General features: G+C 43.4%; 1 protein-coding gene across 1 annotated transcript in view; it reads right to left on the reverse strand.

Moving 5' to 3' along the window:
• Positions 1-1006: 1006 nt before the first annotated feature.
• MPV17L (MPV17 mitochondrial inner membrane protein like) overlaps positions 1007-19891 on the reverse strand; it is a 221526-nt gene continuing 202641 nt past the window's right edge. The window contains exons 3-5 of the mRNA XM_078654901.1: positions 14009-14079; positions 7412-7441; positions 1007-1773 (exon numbers count right to left, since the gene is read on the reverse strand). Coding sequence (XP_078511027.1) covers positions 1570-1773; positions 7412-7441; positions 14009-14079 — 305 coding nt within the window. The 3' untranslated portion in view covers positions 1007-1569. The remainder of the gene's footprint in view (positions 1774-7411; positions 7442-14008; positions 14080-19891) is intronic.

Below are 19891 nucleotides of genomic sequence, written 5' to 3' on the forward strand. Positions count from 1 at the left end.
TCCTGTAATATTAGGGAGAGTACTATATGGAAATGCAGTGAGCTCAGCTTGCATTGCTGCCAGTGGTTCCAGTATAAAAACGTGTACACTCTTGTAAAATTTTAACAGTTTGAGACTACTTGTAATGATACACAAATGTTCCTTGATTATATTATTACATTTTTGAAAGGAGTAAATTTCCAATGTGGAAAGAGATTGGAAAATAGTTGATGAATACCCTCAAACATGTAAATTGTGTGGGTGTGCACCGTCTCACAGTGCACTCCAACCCCAAAACACCAGCTTTTCACTAACTTTCACCCCTGTACATAGATCTGTGGAAAGGAGGAAAAATCAAAGACTCCTAGAATTCAACCTGTGGCATAATATGAGCTTCGGTATAATTAGAGGGGCTGTTTTCAGAGCTCCGATGCTGTGTCAATTCTGCCACAATTAGCCACCTCAATACATGGCACCAAGAGGAACAAGCAGATTTATTTACAGGACATGCAGTTTTCTGAAGCATCCAGTGGACAAGGAGATCATTTATAAAATTCCACACCACTGAATCAACCCTTCTGTCCTGAAAATGGTACCATTAGTGATGCTTTGGCTGGATCTCTTATAAAACCAATCTTCTGCTTCTCAACCCTTTCTTACTGTTGGTGAACTCATGCTATAGAGGGACCCTGAATGACATCTACATTCCGCTCCTGAAAGTGGTGTCTCATAAGACAGAAGTCTTTTGTCGGGGGAGTTGCCATAATTTTAGGAACTCTCTCTTTCTTGTTGAGGACAAATTAGACCTTCCGCTTCAAGGCAAAAGCATCAATTTCACAGGAAAACTCAATCAAGCCAATTCTCTTCATGGTTAGACTCAATAAGAGCTATCAGAGTCAAAGCATAAGTTAATTGTAAAACCAAGCCAGACTATCATGGGACAAGCCACACTGACCTAATATTGCTGTCATTTAGAACAAAGATCTAGGGGTACGAGATACTAAAAGAACAGGGTCTTCTGGGTGTGCTGTGACACTGAAAATATGTTGTCAGATGTAGCCTTCATCAGGCCCAAGACGAATACATTCAAGCGCAGGCATGGAATTACAATCATCACTTGAGGTACTGATGCCCAACATGGTATACAGCACTGTGCAATGTGAAGGCTGCAGTTACTGACAGTGAGGAGACCGATCCCTTACACTCTATGCACCAGGATGTGAATAATGGCCCTGGAACCCAATAATTGGAGTGCTCTTGTTTGAGCTATAAAAACATTATACCCAGTGGGGAGAACGCGCTCAGTTTCCATAGCAAAATCATTCAGCAGGTCGTTGTCGAGTTCCTGTAGATGTAAGAAGTGTGTACACTGATATTTGGCACGGTAAACAGTGGATACTGATTAGTCAAAACACAATAGCACAAATTCATTAAGTCTCACTTGTGGAGGGGAACTCACATTAAACGCTAGGGATCCATTAGACGTTAGCAGCAATCCACACACTGTAAAACACATTCACATAATGATGTAGCTGCACTGGTGTTATTCCAAGTCAGCACATTCGTCTTCCAAGGAAGGGGGAGGTCCTGTTACTTTGTTGACCCATCCTTGGACTCTTGGACCACATCAGGTGCAGGCTTGTGTTTGAATTTGGGCAGGGCCTGCAGCAGCTTTGAGGTGACCTGGTCTATGTCCCGGTTACGGACATAGCACAGGAAGGTGGTCCACAGGAAGGCGCAGACACCGATGTAAGCTGTCCGAACAAAAGGAGGCACCAGGCTGAAGTTTACGGTCTAGGTAAGAAAAAAGATAAATCAAAACAAAATCTGATGTTCTACACAAAAAGGGAAAGAGTTGAGTAACCAATCAGTCTACAAGAATTAAAACATGGAGGAAACTGCAATGTTTACGCTGTTTGTAAATACTTTGTGGTTGATGAGGACTCCACCCAACTATCTGAGGACACATCAACATACAGCCATTTCTCCAAATATTCACAAGCAGATCCCAGAGAGAGTCTCAACTCCCCAGGCGTGCCCAAAGCTGCCAAACTGCATGTAATATACACCATTCAAATAATCTCATTTGCTGTCATCTTTTCAACAAAGAAATGTAGCAAGAAAAGCGATGCGTCTATCTCACTCCACCCCCAGCCGTAAGCCACAAGCTCTGAAAGGTCTTCAGATCTATTGCTAACTGAAAGCCTGATTTAGAGTAAGCACCTAAAAAGCAAATTGTTATTGCTTAAGGGTGGTGGAGGGTAAGAGGCTAAAGACGGCCAGGCAATCCTCCACATTTCAACTTCTGTGCCACTGCAGTGATACAAGCTCAGCTGATGCAATGCATACAAACGAGACAAACTGCACTGCTGACATGAATGGAAATCGAAGTAAATTCTCATAACAGACCCTTTATTCACGGTTATGAAGTCTCCAGTCACCTTCTCCTTCTTTCTGTGCTTGTCTAGTGGCTAAGTTGCTGACCTTGGGACCTACCTGATACAGGTTTAAATCCCATCTTCTGCACTAAGCAGATAATTGAGTGATCCTGTGCAGATTCATTCTACTGGGTCTCAAATTAGCATAAAACATAAAAGAAGGTGGTGGTAGCGTGTAAAAACCCATGCTATAATAAAACATTTCGCTGTTCCACCAGTCACTTCTCATTGAAGCTACATCTGCTCTAAAACACATTTTTTTAAACTAAAGGGAAAATAAATTTGCAGCTCAAACTTTCATTTCAAACAGAAATGTGTTAGACTGGGAGTAATTCCATATTTCACATAGAAGAACCAGTGCAGATTAATGAAAAGGTCAATGTGCGCCATCTATACGATGAAAAGTGTAAAAAATGTTTTTCAGAGTTCATAATGTAGGTTTCAAACTACAGTTCGAGTCCCTTATTATGAATGGCATTTTACGTCTAACGGGGCAGTGACCGTAGTTACTGGCCCCATTGAAAAGATGATATCTGCATAAATATCAGATCTATTTTATTTCTTGAGGTGAAACTTTGGAGAGAAAACAGGAATTACTTCGGAAATCTGACAAGTGATTACTCATTCCTCTGGTGGAACATTTCTATGGGGAATTTCATGGTCATACTTGTAATCTTCCCAGGAAATTTACCCCGCCGCCCCCGAAGTCGCTGGTACCTTGATATCAGTTACTCTGGGTGCAGTAGCGGTTGGTGGTGGGATTAGCTGCCGGGCGGTGACGTGGGGAGAGGGAGGGGCAGGGTGGGGGGTAGTAATCTATGGATTACGGAGGATTACAGGTAAGTAAACATATAAATAAATAAAACAAATTTCGTTGCGTGCACTACATCGCATTTGGGGATGCAGTGCGCGCAACGAAATTTGTTTTATTAATTTATGTTTACTTACCCGTAATCCCCCGTAATGCATAGATTACTACTCCCCACCCTGCCCCTCCCTCTCCCCACGTCACCACCCGGCAGCTACTCCCACCACCGACCGCTACTGTCTGGGTGAGTGAAGAACAGATTTACTGCAGGATTACCACGACACTCAGTGTGAAGCCTCAGTATGAGTGAATATAAACACTGAGGTAGCTGTGTTACCTCGCACCACAATCCTCCTTGTTCCATTCGACTTTAATACCATAACTTAAACACGTTTGCGCTGTGTCTTTGTACTGAAGATACAATCATACCCCACCTTGTACTAAAGCCTCTCCTCCCAGCATCACATCTCCTAATTGTACGCCACCTGGATTTCATTGCATACTCCCACAACTCAAAATCGAATGTGTGTGATCCGAAACAAAAATACACCCACATTCCAACACCACCACAGTTACTGCAACTAGAAATCAACTAAGTATCTGCAAAATAAACCTCATCTCCCATCTCAAATATTAAGTCATCAGCTTTACAACCCGTGAGTGCTTCATGGCACCTTGACGCCAGCCACCTCCCACATTGACCACTGGTCTGGTAACTTTGGCGTAGCAACACAGACCAACCACCTCACCTGCTGATCATGATGACTCATGAGCTACCCTCTCCCTATTTGATTGCCTGAGCTACCCTCTCCCTATTTGATTGCCTGAGCTACCCTCTCCCTATTTGATTGCCTGAGCTACCCTCTCCCTATTTGATTGACTGAGCTACCCTCTCCCTATTTGAAAGACTGAGCTACCCTCTCCCTATTTGTAAGGCTGAGCTACCCTCTCCTTATTTGAAAGACTGAGCTACCACCTCCCTATTTGAAAGACTGAGCTACCACCTCCCTATTTGAAAGACTGAGCTACCCTCTCCCTATTTGATTGACTGACCTACCCTCTCCCTATCTGGTTGACTGAGCTACCCTCTCCCTATTTGATTGCCTGAGCTACCCTCTCCCTATTTGATTGCCCGAGCTACCCTCTCCCTCTTTTATTGACTGACCTACCCTCTCCCTATTTGATTGACCCAGCTACCCTCTCCCTCTTTTATTGACTGACCTACCCTCTCCCTATTTGATTGACCCAGCTACCCTCTCCCTATTTGAAAGACTGACCTACCCTCTCCCTATCTGATTGACTGATCTACCCTCTCCCTATTTGATTGACTGTCGCTCCCGACCACTGTCCCTGAATGCGATATCACAATCCCTTGTCGCTCTAGTCCGCTGTTATGCACTCTGTCTACTTTCAGATTCTCTAAACTCACCTCAACTGTGAAGCACACTTGCAGCGTTGCCTCCTGTCCTGTGCCTCCTACTATACCTTTCTCCCACCGCGCTGCCAAGACATGGAACTCCCTCCCTCTCTTCCTACGACAGACCGCAGACCTCCCGGCCTTCAGAAGACTGCTCAAGACCTGGCTCTTCGACCACTAACTGCAGCCCCCCCCCCAGCGCCTTGAGACCCTAGCGGGTAAGTAGAGCGCTTTACAAATCCCCTGATTGATTGATTGATTGATTGCTGCCACCTGCAATTCTTTTAGTCTTATGTATAATGCAACATGTGAAGTATATTAAAGTATATGCTGCCTTGTTTATTGTCGATGGCTTCAGCCTCAGAGCTTTATGCAACAACCCAGTTAATCACCTCTTCGCGTACACCTGGTTTATGTACGGCGTTTCTTGTCTCAATAGTATTGCTCCTCAAAATATGCAGGATCTGGTTTGCGACAAAGATGATATTGTGTGGCCTGATCTTTTCTTATAGTTAGTTCTCTTTATTTCCAAGCCGCCGGCAGCCACAATTAATATTTTCCGTTGACTCCTGAAATGATCCACCATCTGTGGAGGATGTCAGTGATTTTTTTGTGTTTGCGTTACCAATGCACCTTAAAGACAACATTCAAGGTCTCTCAAGGGTGGCCGGCTTACGTGACTGCGGCAAGGCTACTGCTGGGTCTGGAGGAAGAACCTTAGACTGGAGATCTAGCCTTTTTGTCTTCAAGCTATAAGAGTATACAGTCAACTTAGAAGAATGTAGAACTGGTCACCTGAGGGACGAGGGAAAGAGGCTACGTCTGGCACAACTCTGCAAGATGGCCATAGGGTTGCCACTTTCTCAGACAGAACTATTGATCATTCGTACATGGTTTAAGGCTCTGAATGGACCCGGAGATACTACATAAACAACAGTTAACAACAAAGACTGTAAAATCCTGAAAACCCCTCTTTCTTAATGCTTCATTTCGGCCTCTGTTTACTTTAAAACCATGTAGGAATAGTTTAGATAATTCTGAAATACTTTTAAAAATGTTTTTGGCTTGCATTTGTTGCTCAAAAGGGGAAAAAAATACCACTATAATTTTCATGATTTTTTTTACGTGTCTTGGCATGACAATACTAGCTGGGATAATAAAATAATGGTCGGGTGGAAACCCTTGCTGCACAATGGGTAACCATGACGCGTGTCCAGAATTGAGCCTCCAGAATCACAGGGGCCAGTTTTCAAGAACCACAAGTGCAGAGAAGGTTTGAGCTGAAATCTGCACAGCTAACTTTTCTCCAAGTGGACCAATGTGTTGAGTCCTGAACTGCCTAATACCTGCAGCTAATGACTTGCAAAGCACATTTTAAATCACATTAGCCCAGTAACATTGCTTAAAATGTCAGAGGACTTTAAGAACACTTTACCGAGGGAGGCAGAGACAGGGGAAGTTAGATTGCTCAATATCAGGATTTTAAAACAACTTAGGCTTGAGGGTTTCTTTACCCCAAGGACTAATATGCTAAAAATGGTTCAGTTGGAAGCATACTACACTGGTAGGATTCAAAGACCACCTTAACTGAGGTGACCACTCTCCGAAGAATGCACATTCTAAAAGCTAGCTCATTTTACTATATGCTAACACCAACCTAAGAGTTGCACGATAAACATACTTGGGTGACACCCCTCAATAGCAGAACGTTTAATCAATTTCTGCTAACCTTTAACCAGGTCAGGTTGTTAATGATTCGGGTAGCACCAGGATTAGTGATATCGAAGCTCCATTTCAAGAGGGCACGGCAACCATAAAATAACAATTTACTCTCACCCCCACGACTGAGCAGAGTCCTCCAGTTGGCAAGTGCCACGCATGAGTTCTTCATTCATTCATATTATCACTTTGCATTATGATGCTTGTAGTTTCAAATGCTGGAATACTGCACCGGAATACAAAGGAAAGACAATGACATGGAGTGGACTGAAAAAACTGCTATATGATCCTGGCTATTGTATGGGCCACTAACACTCTAACCATCTGAGTCTGGCTAGCAGGGACATCATAGTGCGGCTTCCAGCAGTTTACCTGCGTAGGCACACATAGTCTGGTTCCTTTCGAGCGGGATGGTAGGCTGCTGTGGCCCTTTAGCTATTACATACATGTCAACATGTTCCAATTAGAAAGTGGGAGATTTTGAAAAAAATAAAACGGGGGCAATTAATTTTCCCCACTGGCATACATTGAAACAGAGGCAATTTTATGCTTGAGACAGGTAAAACAAAGCCATGTTTTGCTTTAATAATCGTGAGTCTCCCGTCTGAATGGTGTCTGTTGGCATGTGTGCTATCGAACAACCAGGAGAAAAATGCAATGCTTGCACAATGAGTCCAGTTTTTAAACTTGAGCAAACCCAACGAGAACATTATGTCTGGCAAAACTGGGAATTCCTTAAAAATATCAACCCAGGTCAGATTCCAAAATAAAATGTAGGTGTTCCCCTGTAGAACGGTTTACTTTAAATCATTTAGGCACAATCTTTAAAAGTATACTTGGAGCGTGTGGCATGTATTCTCGAGAGGAACAAAGAGAATTAATTATTGTAGTTGTGTAAATTACCAAAAATGAACCCTCCATCCCAGTTTACTCTAAAGTTCACACAGATAACCATTGTAGAAAAGAAAGCATCCCAGAGAGCTGTGGTCCCTTCCTGGTTATAGAATGTGTTGCAGCATTAGAGCGAGTGGGCCTGTGCCATCCTCCTACCTGGAAAAATGTCCAGCAAACAACTCCAGTCTGAAGAAGTCATCAACGTTCACGGAGAGGAGGGAAAAAAGAAACAGAAAGTTAGTTTCCCATGCTGGTGAGTAAAAACAAAATCAACTGAGCCATACCTCTGGGAATTACCGCAGCAGAACAGCTACGAATCACATTTCAATTAAATAATAATATTCAGCTCACGCTTATTTTACTTACACTTCATCTTACTGAACTTGTAGGCTTTGGTTCAAAGTGATGGAAGCCACAAACTGATCTCTGGCTAAGGAATGCAAGATTCCATTTACAAAGCTGTATACTTACTGCCTGACACCCCCAAAACCAGTGCCACTGAACCCAGTTTAGAAGAGGTGCTTGGTGGCTTGAAATGCACCATCTGCATCACTGACCCGTCGGGGATGCCTTTGTATTCCAGGTGTGACCTTCTCATCTATTCGACTTTCATTTGTGTCTCACTTTTTCTGCTACAGTTTTTTAATGAACTCCATGCAGGCTGTCTAGACACCACTACTAATGACACTGTTGAAGCTGTTCTGCTGACGTCTTCCATTAACATAGCAGCCAAGAACCTGGGCAGGTCCAAGCATCTCCGTACTGAGTCGAAAGACCTCTCCGGTCAGGGCCCTGCGACTCCTCTGATGATCAATATTCTGCGTTGCTTGCTCATGTGATGGCCCCTTCAGAAATCTGATGATCAGAGCAGATGTAGATTAGACAAGTCCATGCTGGCTCATGTTCCACTCTTCACTGACTGCCCTAGTCAAGCCCTCTGTATCTTCCCACTGCTTCTGTTCTCCATGGACGGTGAGTGTATTCCTTTGCTCTAGACAGCAACAAAAAAAAAACCAAACACTGCAAATGGCCTCGCAGGCACACACAGCATGTGATGTGTGCCAAGGATACTACAAGCGGTGTGAATGGTGTCCTTTGGAAGACGTAAATGTTGGGCAAAATGATGCCCCCTCAGCCCCCGGAAGATGTCATTGTCCTTTGTGTGTGCAAGACAACCTACATGTGCTACCTGAGAAACAGTACCTAGCTCTCCATCCGTGGAGTTATGTTGTGTTAGTAATGGAGAGTATGGGCCTAGACTACCTGAGCAACCACCAGGAGCGGCTCGTGCAGATAAGAGCGGTGGGGCGGGTTGGGGGGTGGGGGGGTCGGCAGAGAAGGCGAGGGAAAATGAAATAAATAATAGAATTTTCCCTCATCTGTCAATACCCTCAATACTCCCCCCACTCCCCACATTCGCCACTCTTACCTGCATGAGCTGCTCCTGGCAACCACTCTTCGGAGTCCACAAGAGCCCTGCAAGAGCCCACTGGCATGCATTCATCAGGGTTGGCAGAGAGACAACCATGTAAACGTACCTTGGACTGTGTTTGTCGGCAGCTTCCCAACAATGTTGCCTGGAAGGAGCTTTGCTGCTCCAATACAAAGGGTCACTTGCCTGGGACATGCTTGTCGCTGTATCCCTGAAGTCCAGGACAAAGTGTAGGATCTGAAGAACCCCTGCTGCGATGACCTGCCCAGGATAGAAAACGGACCTGCCCAGTGTGGAAAGGAGCCAGCTCCTGACCAGGAGGGCAAGCAGCAAAGCCTAAGGGACGGAAGCCTGCTGGATGATGTCTTGAGGAGCTGAGAAACAATGGAGCCACTAGGGCTACCTCAGCCCCGCTGACCGGAACCAGTTCAATATCAGTGAACTGCAACGACCTAAACACAGGGTTATCAAAGCGCACACCAACAATCGATTAGAGCTTTAGACACTTGCAGTAAGGGGCGGTGGAGGGGATCATTAGGCTAAAATAAAGCCAGCAGACACCTCGAAATCAGAGCTGAGGGAAACAAGATATTAGACTAGTTACGAAGACAAAGGCTGGAGTGATCCAAAGAGGTGAGTTGTGGAAGCATAGTCCGATGGATGGCTGAATAATGCCCTTTTAGTTCATTTAAAATCCCAGTGGAAATTAAGTGCGGTCTATGTGTTTCGTGGGTTGAACAGAAGAGGAGAAGTGGAAAGGGAAGCCTGAGCTGCGGTGCTTAATTTGCAAAACAATAAGTGCCAGGGCTCTCGTCAGGAGGTCACTGCAGTGTGCGCCACACATTGCTCCTGCCATGCTGCCAATGATAGTAACAATATTCATTGTAATGTAGATTAAATTCATAATTAACTGTTGTGCTCATCTCTAAATTAGCCAGACAGCGCCACCTTGTGGCAGATGGTTTCAAGTGCCGGTGCCGAGCACTGCTGAGCTAACAGAGAGAGGGTATCCCAGGCGAGTTATGTCTTAAGCAATTGGACGCAAACGTATTGTATTGAATAAATGCTGGTGAACGTAACTGACATAAGAGGAGGCTGATATAGCAGTTTCGCAGGAGACCCATTTCGAGTCAGGAAACTCAGGGTGTCTGGTCAAAACTTTACCAGACACACCATTTGAAATCCTCAACAAATGCATGTAGAAAGAATGGCTGCCTCGCTCTCAAGATTCCTGCACTTCAGTCTCGGCAGCCGTGCAGTGGAAAAAGGGTGGATGGGGCTAGACGTGGTTCTAGAACAGACAAGACATTTGTCTTTAGCCAAACATCACAAAGGGTGAAGGAGGCCAAGGTCAAGGCGAAAGTCGCATTGGACTACGCTCCTCTATGGATTTAAATCGATAGCAGATGTACGTATCCCTCATAGGGTGAAGCTATGGACAAAGGGCAGGTGTATACTGAAGGGCCAGGACCACAGAGCAGAGAGCTCCAAAGTGAGGACTGCGTGGATATCAATAACACATCAGCTACACCAAGGAAAGTCCTATGGGATGCCCTAAAGGCGGCGAATAGGGCTGACCAATATGATAGTCACAGCAGCTAAGCAAGAAAGACCAGGCAGAAGGCCCATTAGAAACTCAGAGGGCAGGCACATCTCAGGCTCCAGGCTGCCTTACGGGAGAGCAATGTTTCAGGTCAATTGCGAATAAGTCAGAGTGAGCGCTATTGGTCCCGAAAAGGAGAGTAGGCAGAGCAAGTAATAGGGCTCCCAATTTTTTGGGGCCACCATACACTGAAAGCCGGACAAGAGACAGGCACAGGGGTGAAGACAAGTTTGACTCACTTAATGGAGTGTTAAACTCCACATGGACCCAAAGTGACACATGGTGCCTCATTCCGTCACACATTGACGTTCACCACACTTTCACAAATTCAGGAAGAGGAAGTGGGGTCACAGATGGGGAAGGAAATATGAGCTGCCATCAACAGTATGGCATTATAAAATCTTAGGCCGAAACAGATTTGGTGGGAAAATTCATAAAATATTTGCAACCAAAGCATCTTCAATCATAAAAGCAGTGCTTCAATCCTTCTTAACAACCAGTAGAGTAATGACGTCAATAAAGGAAGCACACACAGAGGTTACACCACAACCTGGGAAAGACCACATGAGGTGCTCAGCATTCTGATCCATCACACTACTCAATGTAAATGTAAAGTATGCATTGGATCACACATTGCAAGTGCTTCTCTAGTCCCTGGTTCATGAACCCCATCCCGCTTCATACTGGAAAGGCAGACCTTTGATGAAATTAGAAGGCTAGCTCACCTTGACGAGAAAGTAAAATCCTGGTTGGGTTGCATCGTGACAACCAAAATATCAGTAACACCTACAATCTTATACACGTTTCAACCTCTTTTAGAATTTGCCTGATAGGAGAAATCCAGAGAGTCTCTAATTATTTCCTGAAGACCCCGAAGAAGAGGGGGGGTTGAATTTCCAAACGTAGCTAAGTAGTAGAGCAGCCCAAGTCAGGGTAGTGGGAGCATGATGCAGGAAGAAGTTGGATATTTGGGTCCACATGGTCAGGGTTGTTGGTGGAAGAGCCATTTGGGATTTGATCTTTTTACCGAATAACCATTGATCTCACATCATGTACTCGAAACAAATTGTGACTACGTAGTTAGATGAATTGGCTAAGATGGTCTTGAAATTAAAAAAAACACTATATTCCTATACCCGCTAACTCCTTGGCATGATAATCCAGGTTTTTGCCTGACCAGCACAGGATCAGCCCGTCAGCTATGACAATCATAGGTTTGTAAAAGGACAAATACAGTTTTTGATTTGATAATTGCAAATGCGCACATTTTGTCTAGAGAAATCTGACAGGTTCCACTACTGACAAATGCAGTACTGGATGATCCAACCAGAAACTAAAATTCATAACTGTGTTTACACTGGAGGCTGACCCCTTAACTTTGATTTTGGATTTTCACTCTGTGGAATGGAAGGAAGTCACTTTTAGAGTTTGAAGATTGATATTTCATTCGTTATTAATTGCGAAAATGACCACAAATAGATTACGGAAAGAAAAAAGCTATCCTAATGTGGCAAGATAGGTGATGAGGAAATATGGGAGACAAAGGCATTAGAGTGATTATCACCACATGTAAAGAATGACAGAGAAGATTTCATGGCTTTATGGTTGCCTGTCCTGTAATACATACGGAAAGATAATAGAGAAATAACGTGGCGGTTGAAGGAGATAGCCTACACTGAAAGTTAAGGGCACTAGATCTTGGAGTAATATGGTCACAGTAAGATACTCAGACAGACAAAATGTACGAAGAGGTAACAAAATGGTCGGGGAGGCAGGAGGGAGGAACGGGAGGGATTGGTTGGAGGCTTTATATTGTTTATTGGTTATTTATTCTAATATTGGTTTGACTCACCAAACTGTTCGGGGAGCTCAATATATAGCCCTGTTAGGATGAAACTAAATAGAAACTGTGTTTATTTTTATTGTCAAGGTGTGGCCTTTCTTTATGAAATGTACAAGAACTTTTTTGAAAAAAAAAATGTATATTGTATATTTTGCAGAGAATGTATCCCATTCCCAAAACTTGGCAATACTATTGGAAACCTGCATATTCTTGTCTTTAAAATGTCCTTCCCATGTTTTACTTAAGGAATGAATATTCCGATTTACATTATATGTTTCACAGACTTCCCTTCGTTTCTCTAATTCTTAGGAAGGCTAGGATAAGGGACGCCTCCTTCACAGTAGACCACCCACATTGTCATGAGACAAAACCCCACTTAGCATGCTGGTCCCTAAGAACAGCCTTTCTCCCATTTTTCTTAGCTGTGTGAATCACCCAGAAAACTTAGATCAAATCCTCCTAGGAGTCTGACATTAATGAACCAACGAAATGCCCTGCTCCACTATCATCCCACAATTTGAACTGGTTGGTGGACGCAAAGAAAAATACTATTTTCTCCTAAAGAGTCTAAACTAAAGAGAGAGATCTGAAGTAAGTTGTGTTTGTCCTTCAGCTCTTGGTGAGAATACTGGAACTTTTCTACTGTTCACCAACGTTATTCTCCACATAGGTTGATTCTCATATCTGTTTTGCTTGTACCAAGCTCCATGCATCCTCAACCTCAGTGACTGTCAAATTCACTGTGATGCATTATCACAGATGTTACAAACCAACCACAGTTTATGGTACCTGTATTTTGGAGGGATAAGGTGAACCCAAAGCCATATTCAATACTACATATATTGCCCTGCTTTCCCCACAGACCCGTGCATTTATCCGCAACGTCGCTCTAACAAGGGTGAGATCGTTGATTTTGAACACTACCGAAGGTTGGCCTCTTAAACTATCTAGAGTGTCAGGGGAGGCTTCGTTGAACAGCCCAGAACTAGGTCAAAGGAGGTGGGATGAAGTTTGAGACTAGATACCAAATAACATGGACATCTTACCTATACATAGAGATGTGTCGGCAATAGGTGGGACCAAGTCCTCCAAAATAAGCACAATAAATATGAACAATGGCTACAAGTAGTAACACATTGGGTGAGAAGTTTCAATCAATAGAATCTGACTGTGACATCTACGATGAACACAATCACTGCACTGTTCGCAATACTGAATTGAACAGAAGTTGGGTCACTAGTGATCAAGCGTCCCAAGAGCTGTACGGGGTCTCCAGTGGCACCAAGTCATGCACCGTCCTGTTATATTACAAGCATGTTGTGACCTGCGTACAGTTGGATTGGAAGGACTCCTACAACTCTCCACCTTTCAGACTGAGGACCACCGGCGAATCCAAAGATGGGGCAGGAGAAGGACTCATGATGGCCCAGTTGTGCCAGGTCTTGTAGAAGTGGAGGTGACAAAGACACAACTTATCTCAGCACCAAGGTGAAGACACTTTGGACAAAGCATGGTCAGTACCCTTATCCTGTGCTCCGTTTCATTCCAAGCTCAGGTGAATAGTTTCCAAAATACAGTTCGCTTAGAAATTGTATATAACAAATTTATATTGGCTGATCTTTTTTAGGCGGTAAGTTCTGGTAATATGATGTCATACTGAATTTATACATAACCAGAAACCACATTTTGTTTCCTGTCGTATATTGTATCAGAGAAGTGAATGCTAGAGCTCAGCGGCTGCCTCAGTATTCGAAGTAGGCCAGCCCACAGCAGCAGGGTGGTACTTGTACTGCCAGCTGGCCTTCCTCTCTACACACAGGTTTCTTTGCGAACTAGAACAGGCATGCAGAGGTTAAATGCTGTATTTTGTATTACCTTGTAGGTGGGCCAGAACTTTTCCCTCAGGTTCTTAAAGATGTCTTCTTCACCATCCAAGATGCTCAAACCTGTATTTACAGACAGGGATACAGAGGAAGAGATACAAAGAGACGATGATAAACTTAAAGCACACTGAGCATCTATTTGACAACGGAGGCGACCATGTGGAAGCTATTGAAAAACAGATTACTGAATGTTGTGCCTCTTACTCCTCCATTTGCCCCAACCCTCTAACCCCTTGACACTTCACTGGCTTCCAGGAATATAAAAGGCGGTACCAAACAAATCACCATACATAATTAAATAACTTAAAAAGACCAAAACACCGATATGACAAGAGAAGAGTATATCTGAAGTCTGCACAACAACTACAAAGAATGGACGGCATCCAACTGACAGCAGTCTTCGCTATCCCACTGGAAGTTAAGAAACAGAAAGCATCCTGGAGTTTACTGCTAGGAAAGGTCAGCGGGGACTACTTCATTTATTTCACTTTATTGGGTTAACACCTAATGGCATATCAAAAGGCATCACTGGTCACTATTTTAATTTATAGTATTTAAAACGATTGCTACAACTGGAAGAAGAAAATAGAAGTAAGGATGAGGTTCAAAAACATAAATAAAAAAATACTTTTAATTCCAAAGGTACAGTGGAATGTACGTAGAGCAGGACCATGCACCAACTGGAAGACCTTGTAGTCCTATGGAAACATACAGCCAGATTCATTCAAAGGAAAATCGGCTCGCAAAGGGCCAGATTCTGAGAATCTGGCCCTTTGCAAGCGCTATTTTTGCATTTGGGATTCATCATCCCAAATGCAAAAATCGCAAATCTAGAACTCGCTAAATTGCGATGAATTGCATTAAAGGAAGCTCAATTTGCGATTCCTTAAATGCAATTCATGAACCATTTGAAAATTGCGAATTCGCAATCTGGGGCCGCTATTTACCGCATATTATAACTACGTGGTAAATAGCTAAAACTTAGAAAAATGCACTTTAGTGCATTTTTCTAAGTTGTATGTTACACACACACATGTCCTTTGGACATGTGTGTGCGCAACACCAGTGTACATGACCATTTCAGGGGTGCTACAGGGTGTCCTTTGGACACCCTCGCACCCTTGAAATCGCTTCCTTATTTGGCAATTCGCTAATTGCTAATCGCAAATAAGGAATGACTTCCCATTCATTCCTATGGGCCTTTAGGTCCATAGGAATGAATGGGAAAGCCATTCCTTATTTGCGATTCGCAATTAGCGAATCGCAAATAAGTAAGCAGTAGAAATCGCAAAAAATATTGCGATTTCTACATGCATCCCGTTTTGCGAGACTTTAATAGCGAGTCCTTAAAAATAGCTATTAAGGACTCGCAAAACGGGATATTGATGAATCTGGGGGATAGTCCCGTAAAAATGCATGTTTTTCCCGAGAGTGCTGTGTATACATAAGATTTGTAATAACTATGGTGGGGCTGAGGGTGGCACTTGAAAGGTGCCAGTGTACAGGGGAGCCGTGTCGTGTAAAGAGTACAACTTCAGATATTTTTCCAGGAGTGCAATTCACTACTATTTGGATCGATGGATTTAAAGAGGCGGGTGGAGTAAGAGGCTTACATTGGGTGAATAAATGTGTCAAACAGAGGCAAAACCAAGATAAGATAAAAAGGCAACAAGGCATTTATTAATAAAAATATAGACTGGGAGGATGTCCTGAAGATGAAGTAGGATTTTCTGGCAGTGGTCATTTGAGCTTGCTGTATGACACTACGGCACAAGAAGGGAACAGAGGAGCATATTACCAACAAGTAGCGATAATTATCGCTAAAAAGGCTTAGCGACGACTTTTTTATTGCTGCCTATCGCTGGATATGTTAGCGGAGAAAACATGCTATTAGTAACGTTTTTCTCCATTGTGCTTAAATATCCAGCGATAGCGGCGAAATGCGTGAATATCGCTGAGAATACAGCAACATTCACGCATTAGCGACGAAATGCTCTTAGCCATGGTATCCACCACCCATTGGATAACTTGGCTAAGAACTGGTCTGGGCAGGTGTTAGTATTTGGAGATATTCGCGCTTAGCACGAATATTTCCATCGCTACGCCTGCCTTGCTAATAGGCGATAGCGACGTTAGCGACTGCTTTCAGTCGCTAACTGGTTGGGTACGCCCACTTTGCATGTCATTAGCGATAAACATCGCTGACATGCAAAGCGGGCCCCAAACCGCTCGCTATCGCCTAAAAGCTGTCGCTAACATCAGTTAGCGACAGCTTGCTAATAGGGTGATAGAATTATCGCTGCTTGGCGGCCGAAAACGGCTGCAAAAGCAGCGATAATTGCCTATCGCCCTGCTTGATAATATGCCCCAGAGTGTGGTAAGAAAGGATTTTAAATAGGAATGTGCTAGAAAACAAGGAAGGTTAGTGGACCAAGGAACTGAGAAGGACGCATCGAAAAGGCCAAGATACAGGTTAACGGTGTGTCCTCTGCTGCTCTGTGATGCATCCTGGGGCCCACACAGTGTTGCCATTGTCTCATATCCTTTTCCACTTCGGCAGACTGCGTGTTATACTCTTCTAAATGCAATTACTGCAACCGTCCCACAAAGGAAGCTCAGACTCTGGGGAGCATCCACTCTTATGGCAGTTGTCTCACGACTCGACAAGGCCAGCACCATGCCACCATGTCTCCTGGCCGGCGCTGTTATAGGGCATCAAACAAACAATTATGAAAAAGAATCCGACAGCCATTACTAGAGGTGCCCTGAATTACAGAGAATAGCTCTCAGAAGTCAGTCGCTATAACAGACGTGTGATCAAGGATGTTGCGCACAAAGGCACCTTTTTGTCTCCTTGGGTTATTCTACTGCCATAGAGGGCAAGGTTTGAACTAGCAACCATTTTCCATTGAGAAGCTAAGATGTCCATGATTCCAAATGATAATTGGCATATACTTCATGGTGCACTGTTACTTGCCCGTGTTACCACCCCTTCTCCAATCTCTCCTGTTCTATCCGATCTATCTGATTCAAACTAGTAACCATCTTCTATTGGGAAGCTACCCTTTCCATGTCTTCTAACTGAGAACTGGCACACACATCATGGTGCACTGTTACTTCTCAGTTACCACCCCTCCTCCACTCTCTCTGGCTCTACCCGATTCACACTAGTAACCATCTTCCATTGGGAATCTACCCTTTCCATGTTTTCTAACTTGGCACACGCAGAGTTGTTGAAACAGGACTGAGAGTACTTATCGGCTCGAACTTTTACAGCTGACTGGGAGGCGGTTGTGACAAAACATCGGATGATTAGTACCGCCACGATAGATTGATCACTACGAGTGAGATAAGGGAGTTTATTTTGAATTTTAGCACCAATCAGGCGCTATCGAGGTGGAGCCCGAGGCTATTAGATATATGACCTCTAAAGAACTGGAGATTATTGTTCCTTTGCCCTCGTCCTGAGGAGGCCGAAAAAAATTCAGAGGCTGAAACGCGTCCGCGTCGACGATATTTACTGTGGAGGAGTCCTTAATGCATCTAAAATGAGTGTTCTATAAAATACGTTCTGTGACACAAGAGAGCTATAAGAAAGGGGTTGTTTTGCTTCTGTGTACACACCATTTGGCTACCTCCAAGTGGACTGCCTTAAATAAATGGGCAGACACTAACGTTAGAAATATACTTTAGGGTATTGGCAACATTACGTTGTTTGTATTAGTTTTTTTGTTGTGTATTCATTTTCTTCTATGTACATTTGTATGTCTTTATATAATTTAATGTTATCTTTGTTTGAAGATCAGTCCCATTAAGTATGTGTGCCCTATATCAATTTAGGTAATACATGTCTATAGGATTGAAGGACTAAAGTGAGGGTAATTGAATGTTCCCTACACATTAATAAAAGTAACATATCAATTCCTCTGTATCATTGTTTTCTTATATATGATTGTGTTCTGTACCCAGATACAGGCGGGTGAGTTGGGTATACCCCTGAGAACTGGCACACACATCAAGGTGCACTGTTACTTCTCACACTCCTCCACTCTCTCTGGCGCTACCCGATTCAGACTAGTAACCATCTTCCATTGGAAAGCTACCTTTTCCATGTCTTCTCACTGAGAACTGGCACACACATCATGGTGCACTGTTACTTCTCAGTTACCACCCCTCCTCCAGTCTCTCTGGCTCTACCGGATTCAAACTAGTAACCATCTTCCATTGGGAACCTACCCTTTCCATGTCTTCTCACTGAGAACTGGCACACACATCATGGTGCACTGTTACTTCTCAGTTACCACCCCTCCTCCACTCTCTCTGGCTCAACCCGATTCAAACTAGTAACCATCTTCCATTGGGAACCTACCCTTTCCATGTCTTCTGAGAACTGGCACACACATCATGGTGCACTGTTACTTCTCAGTTACCACTCCTTCCTCCCCTCTCTCTTGCTTGGTCTTCTTAGCAGGTCTTTGCCCTTTGGGTGTAGGGTTGATTGGGTTTTCGGCTGATAGTTGGTGGAGGGAGGATATTGATACAGGAACTAGGGGATGTTCTACTTGAATAATACGCATAATGCTGACCTGAGCATAGCCAGAGTTGCAACCTTCTCCAAAAGCATCACAAACTATAAGGTGTCCTAAAGTTTGAAGGGGCTGAAAGACACAATCAGTACCAAACGATGTAAGGCCAGGAAGCAAAATCAGTATTCCCACTAACTGTCATGTGACTAATAATAGCTGGCCAGTGAGATGCTCCAGACTGACTCAACACATTTGGCTTGCGCATAATGCTCGACCAATACCGTCCTTCTAATGCCTATTTATCATACATGTATTATCTGGAAAGTGGAATTTACAATTTAGACAAATATTTCACCTGATCCTAACATGGGGTGATCCGGGAAGACAACTCTTCAATTTTACGCCACCAAACTTCTATGCACTTTACTCCAGGTAAAGCTCTAAGAGGCGGCTACCATCTGCATGCAAGTCTTTACAAAATACATCTTGCATCTGGTTTACAGCTGCAAAATACAAATAACATTTAAGAAGTGAGAAACACAAGTGACCAAAGTACATCTAGCACTTGCCTGACAGATGAAAAACTTTCTTCAGCTGTCAAGCACATGCACCAATTATGAAATAATAGCTATATTTGTCCATTTCCTTTAGATTAGCTGAATTTGAAAGCTTCTGTTGGCGAAAGGATTTCTAAACACAGTTTAGCTAGAAGTATTCCTCAGTGGAGTACAACACTGACCACTTTTCAGATCCAAATCCACGCGAAATTGCAGTGAATGTTGTGTCACTGGGCCTGATTCGTAAAAGTATGCTCATGCACCAGAGTGAATGCAGCTGTGTATCGAGTGTAAATTAATGTGAATTTGTAAACATAAGTTACGTTGTTGCATGTAATATTGCACCAGTATGGGTGGGGCTTGGGTTTCAAAAGGAAGCCTGTCTATGTCTGTGAAAACATACAAACTTCCAGGTTTGTGCTGTTCATAAACCTTTAGCCAGCATATCCCACACTATTTTCTGCTGATATGGTCAGAAATATAGTCCACAGACGGGAGGTGAAAAAAACCTTATATCCGGGGAGGTATTGTGTAAGGGCTTCCTTTTTACAGAGGGAAAATATGTTTACTTATTGAGAAAAAAAACGTGAAAGTCCCATTGTATCTGGGTGGCGCATTTATATTAGAGGTGTTCATTTCACAACTTTCTGAATATTGCTAAATTTTTCGCTTAGCTACAGATGAGTGGAAATCGACTCTTTCGTGACAAAGCGCACTGACATCGCTCTTCATAAGAAATATTTCACAGTAAACAATTAATGTTCTTTTCCTGTGCAGGGCCATCTTGCATAG

Source organism: Lissotriton helveticus, chromosome 7 (genome assembly GCF_964261635.1).
Source record: "Lissotriton helveticus chromosome 7, aLisHel1.1, whole genome shotgun sequence".
Taxonomy (NCBI): domain Eukaryota; kingdom Metazoa; phylum Chordata; class Amphibia; order Caudata; family Salamandridae; genus Lissotriton; species Lissotriton helveticus.